This window comes from Rattus rattus, chromosome 10 (assembly GCF_011064425.1).
Source record: "Rattus rattus isolate New Zealand chromosome 10, Rrattus_CSIRO_v1, whole genome shotgun sequence".
Classification (NCBI taxonomy): Eukaryota; Metazoa; Chordata; class Mammalia; order Rodentia; family Muridae; genus Rattus; species Rattus rattus.
The window spans coordinates 35609593-35632644 of NC_046163.1; the positions used below are offsets into that span (position 1 = coordinate 35609593).

General features: G+C 44.8%; 1 protein-coding gene and 1 pseudogene across 1 annotated transcript in view; both read right to left on the minus strand.

Moving 5' to 3' along the window:
• Window positions 1-391: 391 nt before the first annotated feature.
• On the minus strand, window positions 392-1255 carry LOC116911643 (annotated as a pseudogene).
• A 15733-nt stretch (window positions 1256-16988) lies between these two features.
• The window catches only part of Tdrd5 (tudor domain containing 5), a 48477-nt gene continuing 42413 nt past the window's right edge, over window positions 16989-23052 (minus strand). Inside the window, exons 17-18 of the mRNA XM_032915031.1 lie at window positions 22039-22249; window positions 16989-17519 (exon numbers count right to left, since the gene is read on the minus strand). Coding sequence (XP_032770922.1) covers window positions 17239-17519; window positions 22039-22249 — 492 coding nt within the window. The 3' untranslated portion in view covers window positions 16989-17238. The remainder of the gene's footprint in view (window positions 17520-22038; window positions 22250-23052) is intronic.

Consider the following 23052-nt stretch of genomic DNA (forward strand, 5'->3'; position numbering starts at 1 on the left):
TTCACTTCTGATTGTGTTATTTTAGATATTCTTCCTCTGCCTTAATTTGAAGAAAGGATTTTCAATCTTATTTATTGATTGTATTGATTTTTTTTGTTTCTATTTTGTTGATTTCAGCCCTGAGTTTGACTATTTCATACCCTCTATTCATTTCAGAAGTGTCGTCGTCTCTTTATTCTAGAGCTTTCTGGTGTGCTGTTAAGTTATTAGTATGAGATCTCTAATTTTTTTTCTCATCGTAAGTTGTTTATTGTAAGGTAATTTACAAACATCCTGCTGTCTTTGTGACTCAGTGGACCAAGTTTCTTCTAACAAAGACAGCAATCAGTTAAAGTCAGATTGCTGCGTTTTTCTTCTTTACCTCTTGTCCGAGGATGCAACTTGATTCTCACTAACCCACAGCAGCAGTCCCAGAGATGATCTCAATCAGTTCCTTTGTGATGACAGCCTGGTGGGTGGGTTGAAAGTCAATATCAATTTATTAATAATATCAGAAGGGTGCTTGCTGGTGTTGTCCATGGCAGTCATGCTGGCACTCTGCTCACGGGTGGCGGACTTTTTCAGTAGTAAATGATGTTAGCCAGATTGTAGTCCTTGTAATTCTGCAGCACATCAGCATCGATGTCATCATAAATGCCCATGTTCTCAGCAGTCACAATGGTATTGAGAGAGAAGATGGGCTTCTCTTCTGTCTTGTAGGAGAGAGCAGACCTGAACTGATTAAAACTGATAGAGACTTCATCAAATTCCTATCCAGAATTTAGCAACTCAAGGGCAATATGACTCCAAAAGTAGGGAGCTTCTGTCCCACGCCTTTGAATGACACCAAACTGATCAGAGCGAATCCTATAAAGTACGCTCTTGATTTTTTTCACCACCTCCAACAATCATAACTTCTTTCCCAGACGCCGTGAGGGCAGCCGTGTCATTCTTCATCAGTTTAGCCACCAAGGAATGAATAGCACCACAAAGGACACACCGATAATGAGGTGCTTCTTCTTGTCCTCAAGTCCCTTAGCATCAGCCTCTCATGCAGAGCCAAGGAACCTGTTCTATACACTCGAGCCTCAGCTCCTGCTCAGCCCGGTGTACTTCATAGACTTGGTCATTTTCTGGATGTTTTTGATGGACTTCAGTCTCCAATCTTCAGTCTCTGAAAGTTAATATCTTTCAGAGTTGCCATGTTTCAAACTTGCATCCATCGTGGCTGCACAGCACAGGCAGACAGCCCAGCAATACTCGTCCCCAAGAACATGGTGGAAACTTGAAGTCTAATTTTTATTTTTAATGCAGGCACTGAGTGTTAGGAACTTGCCTCTTAGAATCATCTCCGTGAGTCCCATAAGTTTGGTATGTTGTATGTTCAGTTTCATTCAATTACTAGAAAAATCTTTCATTTCTTAACTTCTCTCTTGACCCACTTTTTATTTAGGAGAGAGTTGTTCAGCTTTCATAAGTTTGTAAGCTTTCTGTTGTTTCTGCTGTTGCTAGTGCTATCCAGCTTTAATCTGTGGAGGTTGGAGAGGATGCAGGGTGCTATTTCAATCTTCTTGTATCCGTTGAGACTTGCTTTGTGTTGAGTATGTGGTCAATATTGGGGAAAGGTCCATGAGGTGGTGCTAAGCAGAAGGTATATTCGTTTGTGTTTGGGTGAAATGTTCTGTATCTGTTAGCTCCAGCATTTCTCTATTTAGTTTTTGTCTGGATGATCTATTGATTAAATGAGGTATTGAAGTTTCCTCTTGTCCGTGTGTGAGAGTCAATATGTAATTAAAACTCGCAGTGGTTTTTCTTTCACAAACTTGGGTGCTGTGGTGGTTTGAATAGCTGTGGTCCCCACAGATTCATGTGTTTGAATGCTTGGCCACAGAGAGTTTCACTATTAGGAGGCATGGCCTTGTTGGAGTACGTGTGGGCTTAATAGAGGAAGTGTGTCCAACTTTTAAGTTTTTAATATGTTTTACATTCATGATATTTATTAATCTGAGATCTTGGGGATGAACCAAAAAAAGCCGAGGTTATGATTTTAAAAAAGTATTGTGTGGGGCTGGAGAGATGAGATGGCTCAGTGGTTAAGAGCACTGGCTGCTCTTCCAGAGGTCCTGAGTTCAATTCCCAGCAACCACATGGTGGCTCACAGCCATCTGTAATGGGATCTGGTGCCCTCTTCTGGTGTCTGAAGACAGTTACAGTGGACTCACATACATACAATAAATAAATCTTTTTTAAAAAAGTGTTTTATGCCAAGCTAACAAGGGGTCAATTGTGCTGGCTAATTTTATGCCAACTTGACACAGGCTGGAGTCATCTGAGAGGAGGGGACTCTAGCTGGGAAAATGCCTCCAATGTACTGGGTTGCAGGCAAGCCTGTAGAGCAATTCCTTACGTAGTGATTGATGGGGAAGAGGCCAGCCCACTGCGACCTGAAACACCTTTCTCATGAGAGACAGTGGACCACATAGGCTATGAGACTTAGCTCTAGTTCCAGGCTGGCTCTCAGCCTCGGTAGCCATGCCTCATCTTGTTTGAAGGCCCTTTGCTGGTTCACCTTTAAGTGAATGGTTTCAAGCAATGTGAGGATTGCTTATTGCAATGCCAGCAGTTGAATGTTTTGAGCTGCCCCCTTGAGAGCCCACCTCCTCTCTGAGTCCCCTAACTCCTGGCCGACCCCAACACATGCTAGCAGAGCAGCTAAAGTGAAGGGCAAAGGTGGGGGCTACATCTGAGGGGTCTGCGAAAGGGCCACTGTAGGGGAGCAGAGTGAGCAAGGGGAGGTTGTGGAGAGGATATCAGAGAGGCAATGTGGAAGCATTTTATGTAGGAGCTTGTGTTAAGGTTGGCTGACCATCGTCCTGGGAAGTAGCCATATGAGATCTGTTCTGAAGGGAGAGCCAGTAGGATTTCGTGACTGATTGGATGTTAGGAGTGGAAGTGAAGTCTCTGGGATGACCCACAGGGGTTTGGTGGTGGGGTAACGGAAAACTGTGCACAGCATAGTTAGGGATGCAGTCATGGTGGCTATCATAAATTTAGATTTGCTAAGTCTGAGATGTTTGGATGTTAGTGAAGGGATCAGCAGGCATTTAAGTCAGTTTGGGAGAGTGATCTTGGCTGATTTTACAAAGGCAGGAGTCCTCAGCTTAGCGACTACGATTAAACCAGAGCCTGGAGGATCTTGCTAAGGTGCCTTCAAACATTAACTAGGAATGGAAAAGAGGACTTTGAAAGATGCTAGGGCTTGAGCAAGAGAAGAAACTCTAAAGGTGGGAGGAAGGCTGGAGAAGAAGGGTATCAGGAGGAAGTGTGGTCAAGCAGGTCACATGCTGACAGGTAGGGCAGGAGACAGGGGGGCAGGGCACGATGACAGGGGGTGAAGTTGGGGGAGTAGGTTGGGGGACCAGAGTTGGGGGCACTGACTGGTGGGTTGGGTGATGTGGCAATCTCCAGAGACCCTGGCAGACACCATTTTGGTAGTGTCATGGGTGGAATCGGAAGGGTCTAAAGCGGGAACTGGAGAAGTGTAGAGAAGGCTGTTTAGGAGACCAGATGGAGAAACGCTACCTGTTTGAGTCCTGACACTACTTCCTGAATGTGACTCCTGGGTAGAGAATATTTACCTTTCTGATGCTCAAGTCACCTATAAAAATGGAACCGTAGTAGGAGTGTTGGGAAGATTGAAAGTATAGGAAGAATGTCAATTGCGATGGTTCACATCGCCAACGTGGCAGGATCTAGAATTACCCAAGGGAGCTTCTGGGCACATCTGCCAGGGGTTATCTGGCTGAGTACTGGCATGCCTCAGGGGCACTCCTTGATTATAGCAACTGAAGTGAAGAGACCAGCCCTGAAGGTAGGGGCAGCTTTCAGTAGCAGCCCAGATACAAGGTCTGCTGGGTAGGCTTTGTGGGGTTTTCCTTCTTGCCTTTCCATTGCCTATTTATCTTGTCCTTTCTGCCTGCACTGTTGCCTCCATTCTCCTTGGACACTAGGGCCTAGCTTCTACAGCCTTCCTCTGCGGTCTGAAGACCTGGTGGCTCCCAGGAATCCAGCCTCATAGAGCAAGCGGTTTCCAGATTCTCATTCTCTGTGCGTGAAGACAGCCATTGCTGGACTACCCAGACCATACAGGTTAGCCAGCCTAACTTCCCTTTCTGGTAATATTTATTCCATCGGCTCCATTCCTCTGGAGAATCCAAATACAGTTATGTAATAAGCGGCCAGCAAAAAGATATTAACCTCACTATGACACAGTATTAGTTTCTGCCACATTTGGGCAAGATTCTTAACTCTTAAGTCTCGGCTGCCTTGGGGTTGGGGATTTAGCTCAGTGGTAGAGCGCTTGCCTAGGAAGCGCAAGGCCCTGGGTTCGGTCCCCAGCTCCGAAAAAAAAAAAAGAAAAGAAAAGAAAAAAGTCTCGGCTGCCTTACACTGTAACATATCGTAACATACGGTCATTGTCTGTCTTACACTGTGACATACTGTAACATGTGGTCATTGTCTGCCCTATACTGTAACATAATGTAATATGAGGTCATTGTTGGAACTGGGTTTTGCCTTTCTCTTGCTGCTAGGTGGCGCTCAAGGACAAGTGCTGATCCTCTATACACAATACAGAGTTCCTGCAGGTTCTCCTAGCCATACTGAGACTAACCTTCCCTGAGAGAACTGTATAAATACACACCATGAAGTAAGAATTCTCCTTCCCCCGAGACCCTCGACTACTTCACATATGCCAAGTTTTACATGTGTTCTCAGTCTGAGAAAATCCTTTCAGAGATTCATAGGTATGCTTGAATTGAAAGGATTTATATAGGGGTTGGGGATTTAGCTCAGCGGTAGAGCGCTTGCCTAGCAAGCGCAAGGCCCTGGGTACGGTCCCCAGCTCCGGAAAAAAAAAAAAAAAAAAAAAAGAAAGAAAGGATTTATATTCTTCATGTGCTAGAAGTCTACAAGTACCAGCCTGAGCCCTAACAGAAGATGACCACAGATTTTCTTTACCAAGGAACTGTTCCACTGATCCATCTTGGTTAATGTTTACAGTTTCCAAATGTAATTAGAGCCTTGTTAGGGTTTCCCCACTTCTTCCAAGGAGTAAACTCATAGCTTTAATGCCGATTTCTGTAAATGGGGAATTCTCTGACTATTTCACATAGGGTAAAATTAGAAAATGAATTGAAACCATGGGAAGATCACCCTATGAGAATTACCCTAAAGCTCTATACCCAAAAGAACTCCCTTGGAAGTCACTTTAACTATTTTCCCAGGTTAAAAACGAATGGTTGGAGAATAGGCGCTCCAAGCCGCATGCTTAACTTGAATTTCTACAGTGCAGTGAAACAACAGAAGTTCCAGGTGAGGCCCGTGCAGTTGCTGGCATGGCCTCAGAGCACTTGTCCTCGAGCGCCACCTAGCAGCAAAGAATGACAAACCCAGCCTCGGAAAAAGTCCCACTTAAGCCCTAGAGGGAAACAAGTCATACTTTGGTTAGTCCGCTCACAAAGCCTGCTCTCAGGAGGAATCCAGTGAATTCTTGGACTTATAGTCGCCACACTGAAGACCAGTGAGGTCCTTAGAAGTTGCTCCCACCCCTTCTCTGTCATTGAACAGCCACTCCAGAAGGAGTGTCGCTTGCCCCATGGGGTGGAGAAGTATATGAGCTGGGCAGTGCCACCAAGGCTCCCTGGGCCTTTTGTTAGGCCACCTGATACCTTTCAAATATAACAGGAAGTCCAGTGTGCTAAGGTTCTAACGGATATCCATTTTTCTTGTTGAGTTGCTGTCCTGTGAGCAAACACTGAGAACAGCTCCTGGCTTCCGGGAATATTGTTGCCACACTGCCCAGGGCCAATGTTGGGTCCCTGTCAGGAGTAGCATCAAAAGCTATCTGGGTTCAGATACAAGGCTCACATCAAATCTGGTCAGCATGCAGTGGGACGATGCTACCAGGGAATAAAAGAGTATAGGATTTCAATGATGGTCAGTCAAACTCAGGTCGCAGTCCTTGTGGCTTATTTCAAACGAGACTGACTTCACAGCACTGAAGTTCTCAATGTATTCCAAGGACAGCGGGCCTGAGCCTTGATCCAACACAGTCACTTACTACATGAGGTGCTTGAGAGGAAAAGGGGGTTCCAGGAGCAGGAAGGAGAGAGGATGTTGGCTGGGTGTGGCAAGGGAAGTTAGGGAAATCTCTGGTTCAGGGGCTGTGTTTGTTTTTCCTTCCCTGAGATTTGCCACTCTTGTGTTTGAAGGTTTCATGAGGAGCACAGGAAGGCATGGCCATAACTCTCTTGTATGCAACTGGGTTCAGCATTCTGCATAGTAGCTGTCGGTCTGGTGCTCGTTAGAACTGCATGGAACCAGTTAAATCAGAAACTCTGTGGGATGTGGCCCAAGTGGAGAAGTTTATTACTCACACAATGTGGAAGGCATTTGAAAGCTCCCCGAGTGATGCATATGCCAGGTGAGGCTTACAAACTGCTGCTGTACCTACCACTTGAATGATTTTATTAAAGTAATTAATATATAAAATGTAAAAGGCATGCATAGTGATGGGGTACTTTCCATGTAATGTTCACAAGTATACGAGTGTAAATGTTCACCTCAGACCAAAATGTATCTCCTAAAATACTTGCCTGAAGGTCCTCATGGTCTTGAACTTGTGAGTTCAAGCTATCCTGCCATTTCAGCCCTTGACTACAGCCGCAAGCCGCCGTACCCAGCCAGTTTCGTTCTTTATGGTGTATGTGCAGCACATCTGCTGCTCGATACTGTTTCTGCTATTTCTTGGTTACTGTGGAGAACCCTTCATTGAATGTGAAATGCTGATGTCTCTCCCACATACTGATTTTATCTCCTTTGAATACACATGCTAATTAGTGGTGAATTGCTAATTTATGTGGGGGCTCTAGCTTTATCTTTTGAGGGCTCTCAATATTTCTTGGACTACGCTAACTTACACCCCAACAGTTTGCAATGGTTCCATTTCCGCTGCATCTTCGCTGGTGCCAAGTTTTGGTCTTTTTGGAGTCAGCTGATAAATTTGGGGTTGATTTCATTTCCCCGATGGTCACTGATGATGTGATGCTTTATTTATAAAGAAAATATGACCCATTCTTTTAAAGAAGCGTCTATTTAGACCTGTTGCCCAAGTTTGAAATTTTTAAAGTTTTAAAAGCTTTTAAAATTCCTTTGATTTCTGGGCATCAAATTAATAATTTGCAATTTTTTTCTCCCATCCTGTAGGTCACTACTGCACCTGCTGATTTTCCATGAGGGTTTCCTGGTCTCATTCTCTATAGCTGCCTTTACTCCCTAGGCTTCGGGAGTCTTGCCCAGCCCCATCCTTGCATATCCCAACAGTGAGCTGTGAGACTGCTTCTTGGTTAGGCATGGGAGCTCTTGTCTGCTTCCCCATCTTAGCACTGAAACTCTCCCACATTCACCCTCACATTGGTACTCTCCATCCCCACTCCCCCTACTCCCATTGAATATTGCTTGACAGGAACTAATGTGGGGTGTAGTTAACCTCAGGGCCACGCCATTTTAAAAAGCTGATCCCCATATCCTCCTAGCAGCAGCTATTAAAGCCCAAAAGGCTCTGTGATAGTCTGTGGGCCCAGGGAGTGGCAGTATATAAGAAGTGTGGCCTCATTGGGGTAGGTGTGTTACTGTGGGTGGTGTGAGCTTAAGACCCTCATCCTACCTGCCTGGAAGCCAGTCTTCTCCCAGCAGCCTTCAGATGAAGATGTAGAATTCTCAGCTCCTCCTGCACCATGACTGCCTGGGTGCTGCCATGCTCCCACCTTGATGACAAATGGGCTGAACCTGTAAGCTGGCCCCAGTTAAATGTCCTTATAAGAGTTGCCTTGGTCATGGCACACGTGTTCACAGCAGTGACACCCTAAGCCAAGGTCCTAAACTAGTGATGGGATTTCATGCCTACTGTCCCCTCGGCAGCCCCAGCGGCTCTGCCAGGACGTTGCCTGGCTTGTGCAGGTCTGTGCTCGTTGTCACTGCTTTGGGTTCATACGAGCATCTGCTCTCCTGTACTGTACTGTTCCCTCGAAGCTCTCACCCAGCTCTGGCTCGGAGAATCTTTCACTCTCACCTTTCCCTGAGCACTGTGGGAGGGGCACGATATGTATGTCCCACGTAGAGCTGAGCACTGCCGCCTTACCCTCTGCACACTGACCAGTTGAGGTTCTCCGCTGAGAGCTGCACTATTCTATGGGAATGGCCCTAAGACATTAGCAATTGTTTTAATGCTATATCCATGTAATTGAAAATGAACTAGGTTTTCCATAGGCCCCATGGTCCATCACCACAGTTTCTTGGCCTTGAGTTGATACTTTTTTGATGAAGTGTTACCTTTATAATATATAGGGGCCTTTTTAGAATCTCTTCTAATTTTGATTTTACCCCTCAGGTATCAGAGTAGCCAGGCCAGCTTCTTTTGGCCTTCCTGTTGCTTGACAGGTTCTAGACTGTCTGTGAGTGTTCTAGCTAGTGAAGTGGGTTTCTTGCAACAACAAAGTGAGTAGTGTTTGGTAATCAAGCCAGCTAGTCTGCATCGTTTTTTATTGGTAAGTCGAGTCCACTTACATTTACTATTGGAATACTTAATTCCCATAACTTTGTTATTTCCCTGTTGGACTGCTGTCTGATCTTTTCTTCCTCTCCCATTAGTATTAATGTCTTCTGGTTTCCTGCGTCAGGCACGATGGCTTTCTTTCCAACTGTCCATTGGTCATGTAGTCAGTCCCCTCATAAACATTGTTCTCCACTAAGCTCCTGTGGTTGGGTTTGTCACTCCTTTGTGTACAGTATTCCTTTAAGCATTTTCTGTGGTACAGATGTGGTAGTCATGACCCACCTCCGTTTCTCCTTGTTTGGAAATATATTTATTTTTCTATCACTTTTATTTACTTATTTATTTATTGGCCAGAGAGATGGCTCAGTGGTCACAAGCTCAAATTGTTGTTCTAGAGGACCCAAGTTCATTTCCCAGCATCCAAATAGATGACTTACGACACCTATAATGCCAAATCCAGGACATGTGCCTCCTTGGGGCCCTTAACTCGCATGCACATACCCACAAACACACACACATTAAAAAATACAATTTTAATATTTGTGTATGGAAATACACGCCTTTTGTTCAGGATGCCTGTGGAGGCCTGGTACTGGATTTGTAGGCAGCTGGGAGCTGCCATGTAGGCCAAGAGCAGAAAGTGCTTTTAAACTCTGATCCACATTCCTAGCCACTCTCTGTCTATTGTAAAAGAGCTTTGCGGGCTCTCACAAGCTCAGTTGAGAGCTATTACAGTCATTTCCTCTGAGGGCTCAAAATACACTATTCCATGGTTTCCAAGGTCTTAAACTTGTGGTGAGATCTGATACAATCAGTGTGTCTGCATTTGTAGGTGAGTTCTCCTTAGAGCTTTTAATAGTTTTCCCCCCTTCAACCATGGAGAGGTGACTCTGCTCACGTCTGTTTGCAATGCTAAATGCCTCTGAAGTTTGGATGACATTTTTTCCTATATCTGGTAGTTTCCTGCTATAATTCCCCATAATGTTGCTATTTTTCTTGTTATTGTCTGATCTTTTGTTCCTCTCCCACTAGTAATAGCAGCCTTCCCTGAATAGATTGGTACGAGTTTAATTCTCACCTCAGGTCCTTCTGCCCCACGAGTTTTAGGTGTGATTTCTTCATCACACCTAGGGTTTGTCACCCCCACAATGTCTTTCCTTGGCCTTGTCCCTGCCATTCTTTTAAAATTTTCTGCTCTTCTGTCTTCTGTTGGTTGAGACCATCGGCAATGTTTACATTGTATTTTTAAGTTGGTTCACTGAGTCTCTAACATTTTTATTTGTCAACACACACCTCTGCCTCCTTCCCCTTCCCCCTACTTCCTGCCCCCTCCCCCACCCCCGCCAATCTTAACTTCTTTGCTGAATTTTCTTCCATGCTGTTGAGTTTTTTAACCATATTTATATTTTCTCACTCATCTTGCTGACGTTTCCCCCCAGATGCTGGACTAAATTCTGCATGTTTTATCCCTTGAAAGGGTCACTGCTCATCTTTACATGAAGCATTAACAATCGTCAGCTGTCTGATCATTTCACTGTCTTGAGTTCAGTAGTTGACTTACGACCTTTTGGCAGTCCTACTGCGCTGCTTCTGGTACTTCTGTCTGGTGACACCTCTCCCGGTTTGATGTGGGGATCTGATGTTCGTGGAGCGATTCAGTATCAACCAGGGAGGATAAAACAAACTGGTGTTGAGGCTGAAGAGGTGTCTCTGGTTAAAAGCATTGTTTGCTCTCCAGAGGACTCAGGTTCAATTCCCAGCACCCTCACAAAAGACCACAACCAGCCAGAGGACCCAACGGCTCCTTCTGGCCTCTGGCTACCAGCCACCACATGGTACACAGACATATACGCAAACAAAACACCCATGCACACACACAGAAAACAAAACCCAATTTAATAAACTGTTGTAATTGCAACAACATCAAACTGAACAAACTCTAGAACTAGATTAACTAAAGCTGGCAGCTAAGGATGATCTGTCCATTGATGAGAATGGGACTGAAGTCATTCTACCTTGCCTAACTGTTCCTTTATGTCCAAGAGTGTTTTAAGATAAACTTAAAATCATTCTATCTCTATGAAGAATGATTTCCTCTATTAATATGTAGAGGCCTTCATTTCTTCTAATTTTTTTAAAGATTTATTTTATGTATGTGAGGACATTGTCACTGTCTTCATATGCACCAGAAGAGTGCATTGGATCTCATTAAAGATGGTTGTGAGCCACCATGTGGTTGCTGGGATTTGAACTCAGGACCTCTGGAAGAGCAGTCACTGCTCTTAACCACTGAGCCATCTCTCCAGTCCCCTAGTTTTGGCTTTTTCTTTTGGCTCCACTTGTTTAGTACGCTGTTTCTCTACCTTTCACTTTCAGTCCACATTCCATCAGGGGTTTTCACAAGAGTTCTCCTGTATTTATAATAGCTTTACTAAACACCACAGGTTGAAATCCATCCTTTTAAAGTATATGGTTGGCTGAATTCTTCAAAATAGAATGTTTATAGTTTGCAGCTATGAGAGCCACCCAGCTTTCCTTCAAAGAAACACACTAGCTCTCTGCTGGCCCCTTCCCCCTTGACTTATTTCTGTGGATTCTCCTGTTCTAGAGTAACTGGGATCATCCGAGGTGCTGCCTTTATGCCTGGCTTCTCTCCCTTGGCATAACGTTTTCAAGAATGACATGCAGTGCTAATATATCATTATATTGCATTAGTAATAATACATCAGCAGCTGCATCATTCTCTTGACCGTATATCAGGACACGCATGCCATAGTCTGACCTTTCACCAGCGCACATTTCGTACCATTTTTCAGATTTTAGGTTATGCAGCTTTCTTACCTTTACTGCTGCCTGATGAAGTAGTGTTTCTTCAGTCTTGTCTCCTATCTTGGCCTTTCAGTTGTTTGATCTAGTCCTGTCAGTAAAGCTTGCACTATTTCCAGAGTTTGTTTGAGGTTTTTGTCTGGCTGGCTTTGTGGCTGGGCACAGGCCTGCCAGGTCAGTCTACCCTTGGGCCACGTTAGCCTAAAATAGGTTTCCACATCACTCTCAACCCATACCCAGCTACCTGGTTCTGAGCAACCTCTGTTTCCTCTTGCCGCAGCCACTTCCTTCTCACAGACCTAGGATACTGAGTTAATGTCCGGTTAGTATTTAGTTTATGCCCACTGGATACAAGGTTAGCACTAATAAGCTCAGCTTAGTTATGGGATCTTGAGACATTTCTTTCCTTCAAAGTAGTCTTTTTTTCTTCATTTCCACCAAGAATAGACTGTTAAATAGGAATGGATAATTCTCTTTAAATTAAAAAAAATAACTAATTTTATGGAACAGGGCTTAGAAGAAGGCAGGGTTCAAAGGATTTAAGGTATTGCCTTCAGCTCTGGCTACTTCTTGATGAAAGTGGGCCAAGCCCTCCTTCTCTTCATCCCAGTCCAAGTGATCTGAGCCAGGGGCCAGTCTCTGAGCATCAGGAGTATGTTGTTTGTTGTTGGTTGCAGTTTATTAAGTAGTTGTGTGCAAAGAAAAAATAAGAAATATCCTGACAGAGAATATCGAACTTGCCCCAAGGAACCTGATGCCCCGATCAGCAGGAAGTAGCCTAACCATAATGTTGCTCCTTTTCTCTCCTATCTAGTGTTAGGGGGTTGAGAAAGAAGAACCTACCAAGTAGCAAAAGACCGGCCACAGAAGTGATCTTGCTGAACCCCATGTATGCGGGTGTAATCCATGTACACCTAAGTTATAAGTAACAGCTAGACAGTCGTCAGTGGATTGGAAGGAGACATTTCTGAACCTAAGTTTGGAAAGGAACCCCCACATTAGATGCTGAAAAAGATTTCTGCAAAGTACAGCATCTGATCAGAAGCAGATGCCCTGCTGTCAGGGATACAAAGTATAAAAGATCTTACCTGTTAATCACACTCAAACATACACCCATCGGCTCTCAACCTTCCTATGCTGTAACAGTAAAACAATCTACTTCCGTACTCTGCAGTGCTCGGGGCAGAAAGCAGGGCACTGTCACACCAGGCAAATGTTCTGCTCTCAGCTACACCGAGCCCAGTTGTCTACTTCTGACTCTGGCCCATGTTGTATATGCTTAAGTTTTCAACACTGACTGGGAAACGCAGGCACCCCGGGGGAAGAAGGCATCCTGGGGAGCAGATAATTTTCCACAGGCTTTTCTTTGCTTCTTAAGTCCAAAGTGGCACACATAAGCTTATTCCACTGTTTTCATACATGTAGCATAAGAGAGCTTCCATTAGAGACCACACTGGAGGAGGGAAAAACACCTTGTCAAGGGGTAATCTGTTCTAGTAAGAGATGAGAGGAACTTAAGGTCCACTGGGATGGTGGATGAAGGTAAAGTTTTGGAATTTGAGACCATCTGGAAACAATCTGATCCAGGTAGAACTGGATCTCGGGATCAGTGTGGAGCAAAGGAAGAATACTGAATGGCAGCTTGTTTGTAGGACGGCATCAAAGCGGGATTCCAAAGCCTCGGCGGTACCTCACCGGGGTCTGACACATGCCATAAATAAAGACCGGTCTGTGAACAGCTACCAGGAGCTTAAGTGTGCAAAGGGGAGACGTAAGAGTCAGGAAACCAACACCTCACAGAGAACTCTTTCTAGAGCTGTCTGTCAGCATTTCTATTTCCTAACATTTTATGTCTTTTTGGAATTAAACTACAGTGTAGTGGCATGAGAAGCAGGGGCTCTTACTCATAGTCAGGCGTCACTGCCCCACTCACTGAGAACAGTTCCTTTCCCACATCCCACTCAGATCCTCATGTTTGTCATCATCAGCCAAAATGTGTAGCTGTGCCACCAGCTCTGTCCACAGACTTCCGCTCCAGCACCAGTCCTGACAGGGGTCGTTTGTCCCATCGACTCACCAATCCGCCTGACAAGGTTGTGATACTATTGGCTTACCTGAACCAAGTACACAGAAAACGTGAACCATTGAGGTAAGGACTTCTGTAATATTTAGTGACGTAAGTAACACGTGTGCCTCTTTCCATGGTGAAACTGAATTCTTGGTCTTACATCAAGTTCATCTTAGACAATTTCTAAGCCTAGAGTGGTGGGGCGCCCTGTAATCCCAGCCCTTGGGAGGCAGAAGCAGGAGGTTCACAGGGAGTTCAAATCCAGCCTGGGCTACCGGTGAGCTCAAGCCAAGCCCAAGCTACTTGGTGAGACCTTGTCTTATGACAACAATGACATCTTTCCATTGGATATAAATCTTGCTTTCTGTTAAATACTTTTAACCTATGGAAAATAGATATAAGTAAAACATTATTCCTTAATTATCTGTTTCTAACTTTAGACACACAGTAGACAACAGGATAAAAGAAGGAAGATTCGCTGAATCTTTGGAGATAACAGCATTGTCTTTAAATATTTATGGAGCTCGGGTTTGCTGCATCGAGAATGTCTATGCCTGATTCTGTAGGGATGAAATACTGACTTGAATGTGTGCCCCAGATAACTTAGTTGAGTGAGATACAGAGCTCATGTAATTAGAAGGCAGACTTGACCTCCTTTTCGTCTAAACTGCTTGTCTTCATTTTTGGCATGAGCTTTGTAAACCGTTGTTGTATTGTTTTCTTATCCTATAAAACTGAAAATTCACTTGCATCCTTAAGTCAATGGGACAAACGACCCCTGTCAGGACCGGTGCTGGAGTGGAAGTCTATGGACAGAGCTGGTGGCACAGCTACACATTTTGGCTGATGATGACAAACATGAGGATCTGAGTGGGATCTGAGTGGGATGTGGGAAAGGAACTGTTCTCAGTGAGTGGGGCAGTGACGCCTGACTATGAGTAAGAGCCCCTGCTTCTCATGCCACTACACTGGAGTTTAATTCCGAAAAGACGTAAAACATTAGGAAATAGAAATGCTAACAGACAGCTCTAGAACAGACTTCTCTGTGAGGTGTTGGTTTTCCAATTCTTGTGACTCTCCACTGAGGTACTTTGGCTGTGCAACTGGTTCATTGTTACTTAAATTATCTATGCTCAAGAATGCAAGGTCTTGGTATAAACCAGTTCTGGTCACCTATTAGTTTCAAAGGTTTTCTCTAGCAAAGTCACTCTTCTGCACTCATCACTGAACCTGTGCCTTCTGACACACATCATCAAGGTTCACGAAACGGACTTGCAAGCCTTAGCTCTGGAAGGGCACCAAGTTGGAAGTTACAAGACACAGGCATTTAGGTATACAACTCTAGAGAAGCCAGTCTTACCAGGCTTCCCGTTTCCTCACCCAAGGTTCTTCCTAGACAAAAACACATCTCTAGGTTAGACAAAGTAAATATAGGCAGACATTTCTAGTCTTGCCTTTTAAGGAGAACACACACATCTCAGATGTGTGATGTTGAGAGAAAAGGTGACTGATACTGACACAGCTCATCCACTTTAGATGGGAGGGAGAGGGGTAGCCTTGACTATTAGTAAAAGCCACTCTGCTTGCATCTCTGAGGAGTCAAGAACTAGGGATTTCTTGTTCTTACTGGGTTCCTTCTCATACACCTCAGCTTCTACTTCCTAGTCATCTTCTCAGAGAAACTTCCAATTCTGCTAATAAAAGCTCTAATATCGCAAATGTCTTCCATATACACACCAACCCATTTGCTGACAATAAAATGACGGTTAATGTAAACTGTGGAACATCCTCATCTTTTGTGTACTTCTTCACGCTTCCCCCTCTACAGAGACAGGGTCTTGCTGTGGTTGGCCATCTTCCCAAGTACTAGGACGGTAGACATGAGGACATGAGCCACCATGCCAAGCTCTCTTTTACGTATGGTCTTCTTGTCCCTGGCCATGTACAGAAACCTATTTGTTCTCTTCCAAATGATCTATCAACTTTGCTTCTCTCTGGCTATTTAACTACCCAATAAAACCCATGTTTGGGAACAAGGTAGGTCAAGAGACTTGCATATGGCTGTTCTAGCCAAGGCTTGGTAGTCAAAAAGTTCTTTTAAAGGTCCGTTCTTCACCCTAACACATGTTAACTATGAATTTCTCCATGGGCTTCTTTCAAATTGTGCTGATACTCATCAGTTTGACCTGGTGCTAAGGGTCTAGCTGTCCATTTTCAAAAGGATGACTAACTACAAAGCTTTAGTACAGTTAATTCTATCTTGCAGTGTATATAGCAATAGTTGATGTCCGCTTATAAACCCATCCGACTGTCTAGTTTTGATAGAGCTCTTCCTGGAAGCTGGTTGCTAATGCAGAGGCGGGGGCGGGGGGTGTTGTTCACCAACTAAATGCTGACTTTCATTCAGACTTCCTCTATGACATAATGATCCTATGTCATAAGATTCACCCTGCCCCACATTCAGATCTGGGGATGTGAAGAATACTGCTCAGACTTGCAGTTGTAAAGGAAGAGACTCCGTGTGGTGGTCTGAATGAGAACGGCCCCACAGGCTCATGTATTTGAGCACTTATGTCGCCAGGGAGTAGAACTGTTTGAGAAGGATTAAGAGGTGTGGCCTTGTTGGAGGAAATGTGTTGCTGGGGTGGGCTCTGATGTTTCAAAAGTTCACACCAGGCCGAGTCTGTCACTCTGCTCTGCTTTCTGGCATCATGATGATGGACGAAGCCCTCCAGTAAGAGTTGCCTTCTGATGGTGCCTCTTCCCAGCCACAGAATATTAACAGCGACAGAGGTGGGTGCCAGTGGCTTGTGTATTGCTATGACAGGCCTGCTATTTGTTGAAGGAATATGGAAGACTTTGATTTAGAGCACTCTAGGTGGGGTTTAGTGGGCCAGTCCTAGTAAGAACATGGAAGGCAGCAGTGCTGAGGGTGGCCTGCACTATGCAGGCTCAGCTCAGAGGAGAAGAATAATACCGGCCGGTTTAGAAACCATTCTTGTTATATTTGAGCAAAGAATGTGGCTGGCCAAATTAAAAAGATTTTAAACAGCTTGGTACGTCTGTGTGGTGTGATCACGTTTATGCAGATGTACAGTGAAAAGGAACAAGTGGGTCAAAGAGGAGAAAGAGGGCGCCAGGAAACGTGATGTAGAAGACAGAAGTCCCAGTGATCACGGGGATAAAACGTTTAAGAAACGCCACATGATAAATGGAATAAGGGGAGTGTGCTCTTTTTGGCAGGCCCCACTCAGCCAACCCAGCAACCTAGGAACTGAGGCAGCCTCAGGATTTCCTAGCCTGAAAGAACAATGGAGAGTTTACGCAAAGGTAATTCAAGGAGAGGCCTAGAGCAGGAGAACTTGGTGACTTGGACCTGTGGTTCTGCATTTAGAGTCAGGATGCTGTGGCCAGGCTTGGAGCAGGAGAATTCTTGCCCGGAGAGGTCACTGTGTGTGAAAGTACTTTTTTGTCTTGCTAAATATAAATCACAAAACTAAATTAGTTTTTCAATTTTCATTTATCAGTCATGATATGTACAAGAACAACACTCACAGAAACATCTACACAAACTCCTTTAAAGTACTTCATTAAAACAAAGGTGAACCAAACCATTCAGAATGACGTCTAATCACGAACAAAAATAAGAATTAACGTAAAATATCAATACTTACACGTCAAAGTGATCAGTTAGCAAAACAAAGCTAGCACATGGTCACGCAGAAAGAAGACCAAGCGACCCTCCCAACCACTACTTCACCCCATCTCTCTCCGCCTCTTGTCCCTCAAGCTTCGCTCCTTTCACACTGGGGTACCAGTGCAGGAGGCTCCTGGACGTGGCTAACCGCGCGGCTGCTCCCAAGACAGCCGTGGCTGTACTTCGAGGAATGTAGAGCTTCTGAGAAATCTGGTGCTGGGGGGACAAAATGAAAGAGAGCTGGTCTATGGCTCCTTGGCTCTTGTCCTTGACCACCGCATCAGCATGGCTATTAGAAAAATCTTCATTCTTTAGGCTCCCTGGAGAGCTCTCCACTAAAAAAGAGAAAAAACAGAAGAGTCCTTTCAAAAAGTTCTCCATCTCACTGCCTGCCTCAGTCTAGTTCTTTACCAACGCGTGCTGCAGCCTTCTCTGACGCTGGCCATCACCAGTCAGAGGGGATGCTACTAGGAAAACAGCCATGGATAGGAGGAAAGACGCAGACTTGAGGATCCTGCATTAGTGTGAAAATGAATACTTAGAGGCTGAGGGCCGAGAGAGGGTGGAACACGAGTGAAGAATGAGCTGGATCAAGTTCAAACCCCAGAGAGGAGACCATAAACACCCTTGTTTCTTTCCAGCACAAAGGAAAGTGATGCGCCATAGATATCCTCTGTTGTCAGATGGTAGTTCCAAGTCTGTGCCAGAGTCAGAACAAAGCTATAAAAGACCACTTGTTAACAAGACATTCTCTGCTGCTTATGTAAGAGACATAACCATGGAAATAAAGTGAAACCCTGGAGCTCTAACGCCCGGATCGGTGACCACAGCCCGGATGGTGGACACGCGTACGTGGACAGGCTAGACCTGTGCTGACTCTTTCCACTCAAGACCCCCTTTGCCCAAGAAACTTTACAGGAGCCTGGCATATAAAACAGGCATATAAATGGAATGTTTACCGGCAATTTCACTGTTATTAAAGATACAATCAAATCTGTATACTAATGTGACAGATCCTTTGTTTACACGAAAGGATCGAATCTTAGCTGAGTGATAACAGGACAAGGAACATCTTCAATGCTTTTCTTATCAGTATTTTCATTTTATTATCAACACTGAGAACACTGTCTCACTGAAATATATTATAAAATGACAAGAATTATGTTTAGATCACTTCAGAAATTGTTAGAAATTCTAATCTGAAAGACAAAATTCAATTTTAAAAAATGAAACTCATCAACTCAAACATTTGAATGCAATCCCCAGAGACACTAGTTTGATGCTTAGATGGTAAGGAAGGACACTTGGGAAGTGGGAAATAAAAGTCTTTGTTTTCTATAACTGAACTGCTGTGTTGTATTGGTTTTGGTTTGTTTGAATACAGGGTTATCACGTGGTAAATTCTACCCTCTGGGACTCATTCTGTAGAGCCTCTGATCCTCCTGCCCCGTGTCTAAGTGCTGAGTGGGTTCGAGAGGTTACAGAGTGCTTGGGCTGTGTGTGTACTAGGCAAGCACTCTATTAACTGAGCTCCAGCCAGTTCCTAGCCCCACCTTTTTGGGTAAATCATGATGTTTCTATAGGAGCAGAAAACTGTACAATAGAAACACTGCACTATTCATCTCAAGTCTGAGCCACGGTGCTCTGGACAGCATTGTTGGCCGGGTCATGCTGCACGGTAGATCAGCATGCAGTGCTCATCTTAAGTGTGCAGGGACAAAGGCTGAAGTCTAGCCCTGTGAGGCAGCATGTGGGAGCCCACCACAAGGACCCTGCATTCATTAAGAGTTTGAATTGAAGGGCTGGAGAGGTGGCTCAGTACTTAAAGAGCAGTGGCTGCTCTTTCAGAGGTCCTGGGTTCAATTACAAGTGCCCACAGGGCAGCGTATACAACCACAGACTCATGGGATCCAGGGTCCTCTTCGGGTGTGCAGACACAACACCCATAAAGGACATAAATGAATAAATCTTTAAAAGGTTTGAATTGAGTTTTGGTGGCTGCATATTCAAAGCCTTTTACTACAGTACATTTTCACCCCTCGCTGATTTAAGAAGCCGATTCCTAGGCCAGGGCTATAGTAGGTAGCAATCCTACTGCAGGAGAAGAACGGTCATGTTCTGGGGCAGAGTAAACTAACTTGGCTTTATTCCACAGTCCTGCTTGGTGGACACATTTGGCATGCTCCTGCGATCTCGGCACTGGGAGAGTTAAGGAGGCTTGTAACTGCCAGGCCAGTCTCAATTCTGGGCCATATAGCAAGGGAAAACCAAAAACCAAACCAACCAACCAACCTGGTTTTAAAAATTCAGGTGAATTAAAATCTGTTCAGCAGTACAGTCGGTTTGACTTCCTGGCAGTCCACCACGGCAAGCAACTGGTAGATGGGCACTGCTATCTCCATAGATTTCAGTAACTTGAGAAAAGTAAGTTCACCCCTTTTATCTTTGTGCATCAAGCACACAGTACGTGATCTATTTTCCCTGATACTTGAGATAAGCTTTGTCACAGAAGATTTGACAGCATGGTCTACAAAGTAATATTCTGACCATAAAATTACGAGTAATGTCCACTTGAAGGAAAAAGATATATGAAGGGTTATGTGGTTGCATAGAGAACGGCAGTGTAGAACAGGAGTCATTTACTCTCCATCTGCCTTGCATGATTAGAAACTGGACAAACACACGGAACAGCAGCTTCTGCTGGGAGCTTAGCTGTGGGAGAGCAGCTCCTAAGGGAGCTCCTAGAGGTGCGTGAGGCCAATGTTGAGAATGCAATTACTGCCTCCCAGCCCTAAGACGGAAGAAATCCAGACAACAGAAAATTCAGTGTCTGATATCCAAGGATGCAGAGTCTTGTAGGGGAGTTGGCTCTGATGCTCTGGTTTAATCAGGAATCTGCATCTCCACACACTGAAGGTCCTTGTCCCCAATTGGTTTTTGATCTATCAATAAAGATGCCAGCAGCCAATGGTTGGGCCTGGGGTGGGACACCTTCAGTTTCATGGGTAGGACACAGGGAGGAATGGGAGGGGATTGACATATATGGGGGAGAGAGGCAGAACCGACTCAGAGCTTCCGGGGAGAGCACCAAAATGTAGGAGGAAAGGAAAGTGGCCCACAGAAGGGCACCCAGAAACATTCTGGGCAGCAAAGGCCAAGGGCATCACAGAAGGTGACTGGGCAGCCCAGTAAAGGTAGATTTGGAAGGTATTTAGCCAGGAGAACTCGAGGCAAGGGCATGCTACCTGCAGGAGGTTTACAAGTGCCCACCCACTGAGCCAGTAAGGCATGCTAACGATAAGCTAGTGTGTGTGTGTGTGTGTGTGTGTGTGTGTGTGTGTGTGTGTGTGCGCGCGCGCTTCATCTGAAGATCCAAAGAGGCCCTAGGTTGGTGGCTGGCAGTGCGGCCCACCCAGAGCATAAAGCAGGGTAGATAAAACTTCACGCATCAAAGTCTGACTTGGAATCAGGAGGCAGTAACAGAATGACAGGACATAGATGGCAATTTTCAAAAAGAATCACAAGAGAAATACATCGAATCAGGTGCTGGGACACTGTATAGTCAAGAGGAAAGAGAAACAATGGGAAACAACTGAAAAACAAAAAGACTCTAAACAAAACTGTGGAGATATGAACAAAGCATCTGAGATCACAGTACACACAGACACAGGACAGACACCACCCACAGCGAGTGACACAAGGAATAAAGAACTATCAAGTCAATGACGGTATCAGGACGTAGAGTGGCCCAGTGCATCCGTGATCAGAGTCTAATTTAGAGAGGAAGACCAACAGGAGACTAGTCTCAATATTTAAATAGCTTTCGGCTTTGTGGGTCTGTAGTTTCACTTACCCTTTGTTTACTACTGTTTTTGTTCCGTGGCACAGGTCATATGCCCACTGAAATGAAATACGTATGTTTGCCAGGGACCAAACTCAAAGGTCTAGCGAATGCTGTACAACCAACCACCCAGCCGTGCGCCAGACCTATTTCTTGACTCTACAAAAAAAAATCTGGGGAGCCCTCGTTTAAACTTGGAAATAAATGGTACTGGAAAAGATAAATGTATAAGCAGACCAAAATAAAATGCTTTCTCGTTTTAATTTCTTTAAAGAACTGACTAGAAAAAAGTAAGAATGGATTTCTATAACGCTGTGATAGAAACAAACCAGTATAAGACTTAACTACTATAACCCTTTAAAGATGACACAACGGCAAACAAGCACAGAGAAGATGGCTAATATGGAAACAGAAAGATCCAACTTCACGTTATGATGGCCTTTCACATTCCACTAGACGGGCAAACAAAACATTTCAAACAGCACCTGGTGGCTAGAAGGGGAGTATTTGCAAGTCTCACCTTTGCTGGTGGGCATGTGACCAACCCATCCGCTTTGGAACACATTTTGGTAGTTTAAAAAGTTGTGCATGCAGTGAACATATGCCCTAGCAAAATCACTTCCAACAAATAGCCAACGGAAACGAAACTCTACGATATGAAGCCAGACATGAAAACTACATAGTACGTAACAGGCAGAATGACATGCCGGAGGCTTGTAAGCTTATGTAGGGACTGACTGTAAAGGGGCACAAGGAAACTCTTCAGGCTAACGGAAACACCGTGACTGAATGTTTGCCAAAACTCAAAGAGCCAAGTACGTGAAACTGTACAGAGATGTAAAGGCCCTGCGAAAGCTGAAAGACTTGTTGAAGAAACCTGGGCTCAGACCAAGATGACCTTGGAGTGAAGGGCAGCACATCTCTCAGGCATGTTCTCAAAGAGATGAGGGCCTGAGCAACGTGACAAGCTTCCTACCTGTCACCTGAGCATGCACAAGGACACACAGACCTACCAGAGCCGGAGTGGTTTTCTGGAGAGTCGCCCACCGCAGGGGTTGAGCTGGGTGCTGTCGAGGACGCCTGCCCGGGTTTAAGCTGAGTCTGAATGCTGGCAGGTTCAGACTGGCTGCCTTCTGCTGACTGCTGTGACTTGATCAGAGAGATGTAGAACTCTTCCAGTTTGGGCAGTGTGGAAGAATCCAAAGGATACTGTAAATCTGGCTGCTGCAAGAGGGAGAAACAGGGCAGAGGCATGAAAGAGTGGCATGGCCTTTTGTTTCCTTTTTAGATCACAATTAAAAGGTAAAACTCTAGAAAAAGCAAACTCTATGTTTTAATGAGTGTCAAAATTCATCCTAAGAAGTCTTTATTGATATTTCTATGACCAAGTATGGGACTGACTGCTACCCTCCTTCCTGCCATGTGCCCAGTGTCGAATGCACACAGCACGTGACAATGGGACCATTACCATCTGATGTTAAGTGACGTCAGCAGAGCCAATACGAACACCGATGAACTGAAGCACTCAAATTGCTAGCAAAAATGCAAAAAAGGTGCAGCCTGGCAGCTTCTCAAAATGTTAAACAGAGTTATTACATATTTATCAGATTATCTGCCTAAGATACACAAAGCTTTCATCGAAGAGTAAAAGGGCAGGACAGAACTCTGCAGACAAAACAGCCTAGAGATCATGCCACGTATCAGGAAAAAGTGGCATCACACACTCCAAAGGAAGATCAGGATTCAAAAAGGAACCAGGTACGCTAACATTCACCAAAATGGGCAGCTAAGCAGAGGGAGACGGAGCCCTTCTCTCTCAGCGCCACGGAGGAAAGCCTGGCTGCTTTCTGCTCAATGGTTTGAAACTTTCTGGAATCTGCAATGCACAGGTCCAGACTGGGATGCAGGCTGCCTGGCAGGCGCAGGTGGAGCAGGACTACGGAGCTCTGGACGGAGCCTGCACTGGCAACTTTAACGAGAAAAGAACGACATGCTTTTGGTGCCAGCCTAAGTGTTTCCTAACACTC